This window comes from Nicotiana tomentosiformis, chromosome 11, assembly GCF_000390325.3.
Source record: "Nicotiana tomentosiformis chromosome 11, ASM39032v3, whole genome shotgun sequence".
NCBI classification, from domain to species: Eukaryota; Viridiplantae; Streptophyta; class Magnoliopsida; order Solanales; family Solanaceae; genus Nicotiana; species Nicotiana tomentosiformis.
In genome coordinates, this window is record NC_090822.1 from 32813957 (window position 1) to 32820709 (window position 6753).

Consider the following 6753-nt stretch of genomic DNA (forward strand, 5'->3'; position numbering starts at 1 on the left):
TTTTCAAATAAATTTATATTTATCGAGACATGATACACGCGCACGTGTACCTTGAGACTAGTTTAAAAATAAAAATATACGTGATTTTCCTTAAACTAATAAATCTCGAATACTAAATCATAAAAATATGAGCATTTGTTGGTAAAAGATTCCATATAGGCGGTTAGACTATCCTTCAATTACTGATTATTTCACCCATTTCCTATGCACGTGTTGGATTTTCCTTTGGCCAAGAACCGCCAAAGAAATTTCTAAGAAGCCCTCCGCCTTCATTTTCATCCACATCTGTGCTTTCATATTATACCTACTTTGATACACTGTTCATGTTCTCTTTGGAAATCAAAAGTCCTTTATATATAAGTAGTATTTCTTTGGCATTAAAATAAAAAAAAATTCTTGAAATTTGTGATGTTAAGTAGATCAAAATATTTTGTGTGGTTATATAGTCATGTTATTACGGGTATAATGAAAAACTTAAAGTTAAATTATTTTTTGATAAGAAAATAAGCTTTGGGTCTAACTCAACCTGAAAAACTAGTTTAACGGTAAGAATTGTCCAAAATCATATAAGGAGATAAATTGTCATTCCACCCACCAAGGTAGAGCCGCTAATAACACCTCATCACGCTTAGGCCCGTCAACCAGAGTGTAGACAAGATAATATGATGGACCAATATCGGATGAAACAAAAATTAAGTGAACCTGGTTCTGATATCAACAACAACAATAATCACGCATCAATCCCAAATAAAATTAGGATCGACGGAATACTCACTCATTCTTTAAGCTCAACTCATACAACCATCATGATACCATGATAAAAAATGAACCTCCTGTCTAACTCAATTGCCAAAGAGTTAAGGATTGTCTAAGAGAGATGAGTTATCACCTCACCCACCAATGTGGGACTACTAACATTTTTCAAATATAAAATGTGTTATTTTTTATACTAATTTAAAAAAGAGTGCTACATACGGAACGGAGGGAGAATTTATCAAGGTCATTACCTTTAAATACCTAATTACTCTAGATCAAAGATTCTGCGGAGTCCAAACAAAAAGGTGTTTAGTTCCTAAGAAAAAGATGAGTAGCTTATCTTATTTCGGAAAGAAGCTACAACATCTTTGTAGCACAATATTTTTGTATCTGGCTTGTTTGTGTAGATCAACATGCTTCCTCATTTCTTGCCTCCACAAATCCATTCTTCTCAGAGTGAACAAAATTTTCGTACAAATATTTTACTTCATTTTCATATCTCTTTTTGGTTTTTGTATTCTCAGAATCTTGAAGCCAAGGAGTGTTGATTTTACACCTAGGAATTTAGACTTGTTCTTCATTTCTGTTTCTTCAGTAACTGTCTCAAGCATGTCCACTGTAGAAATGGAAGTCTTTTCCAATTCCCAACTCATTCTTATTACATTTTTAATGTTCATAGGTGGTGAAATCTTCACTTCTATGGTTGGGCTTCATTTAATTAGGTCCAAGTTCAAGCCATGGAGAAAAGATAGCAAAATTGAGTCAGTAATTAGTAGTACTACCACTTCTCCAAGAAACTCAGATTTTAATGATGATATTGTGTTGGACATTGTTGTAATACCTGACTCCCCAAAACCAAAGTCAGAAAATGATGAATTTCAAGATGATTTTGGATCATCAGATAAACAAACTCTCAAGTACCAATCTATCAAATTCCTAGGGTTTGTAACATTAGTTTATCTTCTAGTCATCAACATTATTGGTGTCTCATCAGTTCTAGTTTATCTAGCTTGTGTTTCAAGTGCAAGAGATGTACTAAGAAACAAGGGGCTAAAAACCTTCACTTTTGCTATTTTTACAGTTGTCTCAACGTTGGCTAGCTGTGGTTTTGTTCCAACGAACGAAAACATGATGGTATTTAGCAAGAACTCAGGTCTTCTTTTGATTCTAATCCCTCAAGTCCTATTTGGAAACACATTATATCCAGCATGTTTGAGACTTTGTATTAAGTTCTTGGGAAAATTCTCTAAGAAAAGAGAAGCTAAATATTTGTTGAAGCATTCAAGAGAAATAAGACATCTCCACTTGTTTCCTAGCCAACATTCAAGATTATTAGTGGTCACAGTGTTTGGATTCATCTTGATCCAATTGATTATGTTTTGCTCTTTGGAGTGGAAATCTTCTTCTCTCATTGGACTAAATAGCTACCAGAAAATAGTGGGATCGTTATTTCAAGTTGTGAATGCAAGACACACCGGTGAAACCATTGTTGATATCTCCACTGTTGCCCCAGCCATTTTGGTGGTATTCATAGTAATGATGTAAGTTAATCTTTGCTTGAACTCTCAATATACTATACTAATTCTTTTAGTAAGTAGAAGAAGAGACAGATCGATGATTTGAAATTTAAGTTCTTACGGAAATCTCAAGCTACTACAATAGTTATTAGGTTCACAACCAAATATTTTTAGATATTTATTTAATTTTCTATATAATATATATATAATTATTAGATTCACGTCATCCCGTAAACAATACACACTAAATCCGCCCATCCTGAGTAGTAAGTAGTACATTTTTATTTGGACGAGGGATTACATACTTTAAATGACTCTAAATGGAAAACTTTTTGCTTTTTTTTATCTTTTGATATAAAATTTAGAAGTGCAACATTAAAGATATATTTAATACTTTAAAAGTTGCATGGTTTATTGAACACTCCTGAGCTAATATTTGTTAGAGAATATAGCAGTCCCGATCATTGGTTGTGTAAAAATTTTCAAAGGGGTTTTTCAATGTCTTGGATCACTAGTTCAATGAGCCAAGCTTAAATTATACTGTACTTGATATTATCCAATCATCTTCCGCTGTATTATTTTATGTATTACTTGAAATCATTGATTCATGCATTAACTTACGTCATGTGTAATTTACCAGGCATGTTCTGCAGTCCTTTAAATTGAATATATATGCATATAATCAAGAAGATTCTTTTTTTTTTTTTTTGGGTGGTAGTAACGGTTGCATCTGTCATCTTCCATAAGAAAGTATATGTATCATAATAAGCAACGTTTAGTAAGTCTCAATTTGACATTCAACAATCAACCCAGTAAAGAAATGAAAAAGAACCAAAAAATCCCAACTATTGACCATTTCATCTCATTATATGACACGCTTACTACAGTGCATGATTTTCTTAAACATTTTCTGCATATTTGATTTTTTAAACTATATGAGTATTAGAGCTTTCACATTATCACATATATAGTTTCTAAATATTAGTATTATCTTAAAAAGTTCTCTCTTCAAATCGTTCTAAAATTGAATAGTTCGAGTTTGAGTTCCACGTCTTTAGAATTGTAGTCTCCCCACATAATAGGCGTGAGTTCAATTTGTTATCATTCCCCCTTCCCTTAATTCCTCAACGTAATAGGAAAAAAAATACTATACTTATAGGATAAGTTATCAAAATATATGTTGGTTTGAAATATATGTTGGAAAACACATCACATTTATGGAAAAATAAAAAGAGGATAAAAGGCATATAAGTTAATCAATTTTTTTCAGGTATCTTCCTCCATATACATCATTTATACCAGTTAAAGGTGCTGAAGAAACCCCAGAAGAGACTGTGGGAGAAAAACAAGGAAGAGGAAAAGTTGCAGAAAATCTCATACTTTCCCAACTTTCTTATATAATCTTCTTCATTGTTCTAATTTGCATCACAGAAAGGAAACGGACGAAGGATGACCCATTCAACTTTAATGTGTTGAATATCACTCTTGAAGTCGTAAGGTAGTTTACAAATTTTTCTTTCTCAATATTTTTATTTGTCTATTTCTTGATTTATCACTAATACGGTTAAGCAGTGGCGTAGCCAAGAATTCCGTCAAGGGTATTCAAACTTTAAATAAGTCAATATTTTTTGTTGTCGATGAATGGTGTACCAAAAATTTTAGATCAAATTCCACAATATTTAACTAAACAATAAAAAAACTTATAATAGAACTATAATGTTCTAAATAAAAATTAAAATAACGAAAAGACAACACTAGAAATTTTACTAATAAAAGTAAGCATAAAAACAAAGGAAAGAGAGAATCGGGAGGATTTGTAGTTTAATTTGTAGAGAGCTTTTATTGAAGAAATTTTTGTAGAGCTTGACTTTTAAATTATAAATTTTATTTAAGAAATAACTTTTAGTTAAAAAATTACTTTTAGATTAGTTGTTTATTTTTACAAAAATTTTAAGTTTTAAGAGTTATTTTTTTAGGAATTATTTTTATATTAAAAAGAATTAAATAGACTACACATGGTGTTCTCCGTTTAGTTTTGGCAAATAAAATGGGCAAAACTTTGATCCCGCGAACAACACTTCACTTTGAACACTCTGAACCATTAGAATGCCTTACTCAATTGTGTTAAGGGTGTTAAAAATATAATATTTAACTTATATATACGGTATAATACTTTGGCGAAGGGTGTGCATTTGACCACCCTTGTCATAGGGCGGCTACGTCACTGCTGTTGAGTACGACTTCGGTAGGGATGTGGATTACCTCTTTATATGACTTTGAGTAATACTCATCTTTTGAACTAAACGTCCATTTTTTTAACATAATATCAGAATCAGACTCATCCTATCATCTTATATTGTTCACGCTTCAAATGTCTAGTATTAGGCGAGCGAGTGAAGTGTTGAGACCACATAAGTGGGGATAGGATTTTGTGTGTGTTATACATCAATATACAGAAAATATACATTTGTCAGCTATATAATTTTGGAAACGGATACACTATGTAAATTTCCCTAAACATAACTCATTTGAGTGATTTATAAGGTTACTAAGAGTTTTGAGATGATTTTTCCATGAACAAGGATAAAAACACGATGCTAGTAAAAGTTTTGTCCTTATGCAATTGATTATCTATATTACAAATTGTACAATATTTTAAAAATAAGAAAAGCACATGTATTTATTTTGGCACCAGAATTTATGGTGCATATACACTTTGATGACAGGATTTAGGGATCAAATCTGCTCCTGTCATTAGAGGTTCTTATCGACCACATTTTTTGTACTTAAGAGAATTTTCAATACACAAAACTTTGAATAACTCTTATAATTGGCCACAGGGAGATGTTGGATGACATGTATATTTTGTCCCTATATATTTTTGCTAAAACCTACTCCTTTGAATAACTTTTATTTTTATTTTTGTAAAGGAGCTCTCTGTAGAAGGTTATATTTACAGAATGGGCCGGCATCATTCTGGAGATGGGAGGAAGAAATTGGCTGACTAGGCTCTTTCCTTTCAAACTGTTGTAATCTATAAAGTCTCTTTTTTGGTGATCAATACAAGAGGGGCGCCAAAAAAAATATTAGGCGTAATTATATATATATATATATATATATAGAAAAAAAGAATTTTCAATACCAAAAAATTGTGGTCACTAAATATATCTGTAGACACTAAAAAAGAGATTGCTATTTAGGATACGGAAATATGGTCCCTAAAAGTGTTTCAGAGACCATAATACTTAGGAAGTTAGGATTAGTTATTACACTCGTCGGTATTGACTTTTTAGCGGCGGAATCTATAACAAAGGGCGGTAACCGGAATTTTCCATTCATATTACTTTTAGGAACAACAATCAAACATTTAGGGATTACTTTAAATTTCCTATTGACAATAGCCATTTTATCTTGTAGTGCTAGGGCTATTAGTTAGACTTTAATCGATTCCTAATAGAAATGCATGACATAATTATGAAGCATCCTAATAGAAATGCTTTATTTTTGTATTTTTTTTGTAGTGCATATGGAAATGTTGGTTTCACAACAGGATATAGTTGTGATCGGATGATAAACAGAGATACAACTTGTAAGAATAAAACGTATGGATTTGTAGGGAAATGGAGTGATGAAGGTAAATTAATTCTCATTATTGTCATGTTTTTCGGAAGATTGAAGAAGTTCAATATGCAAGGGGGAAAAGCATGGAAGCTCTTGTAATTAGATCAGAGTGGTGGCATCCACAGCTTTTCCAAGGAGAATTATTTTGAAGTACTACCTACAATTATCATAATTCTGTAAATTTAGACCTTTTGATGAAAGCAAAATAACAAAATGTATATATTGCGGAAATTTGCTTTCGCTCATTTTCTATTTTTGCTCAATTTCTATGTACCTGTGTAGGTTTTTTATGCCCTTCCTTTTCCAAATAAAAATTTCTTCAATCATGTGTAGCATTTTGCTTTTCATTTTATGTATATACTTCGTTAGAGTTTACGGGGACTCATTTCTAACCCCCTAGGTTGAAAAGGGAAGACAATATAGCATTGGCCTTCCACAAGATGAATTCTGCAGACTTGATACCTATATGTTATGTTTAGGTGAAAAAGCGAAGACGATGTAATGCATACCCCGATTTCTCGGTGAAGAAAACGGAAGAAGCACATGGACGCACGATATCGAAGTCGAGGCTAGCCCTTCGTATCGAGACCTATGGAAGGCGGTCAATGTGATCATCATCGGGCATAATAAAGCGACGCTCCCCGGACCCAGAACGAGATCTAAAATCTCGTGAAGCACGGTAAACGGTTACATACGACGGATATATCACGCCCCCAAACTGGGGTGGGACGTGATTGGCACTCAACCCTTACCACTCGTTAAGTGAACCCTATACTATTTGTATCAAACTTCAAGTTCAATAGCAAAGAAACTAACGTGCTTAAATATTAATTCTAATTAAATTACAGTTCTTAAGCTG

At 32.5% G+C, this 6753-nt stretch overlaps 1 protein-coding gene across 1 annotated transcript; it reads left to right on the top strand.

Moving 5' to 3' along the window:
• Positions 1-1074: 1074 nt before the first annotated feature.
• LOC104093156 (sodium transporter HKT1-like) lies at positions 1075-6178 on the top strand. Its single transcript, XM_009598878.4, has 3 exons — positions 1075-2297; positions 3544-3771; positions 5795-6178. The coding sequence occupies exons 1-3, from the start codon at positions 1084-1086 to the stop codon at positions 5991-5993; spliced, it is 1641 nt and encodes a 546-aa protein (XP_009597173.1). The 5' UTR covers positions 1075-1083; the 3' UTR covers positions 5994-6178.
• Positions 6179-6753: the final 575 nt, after the last annotated feature.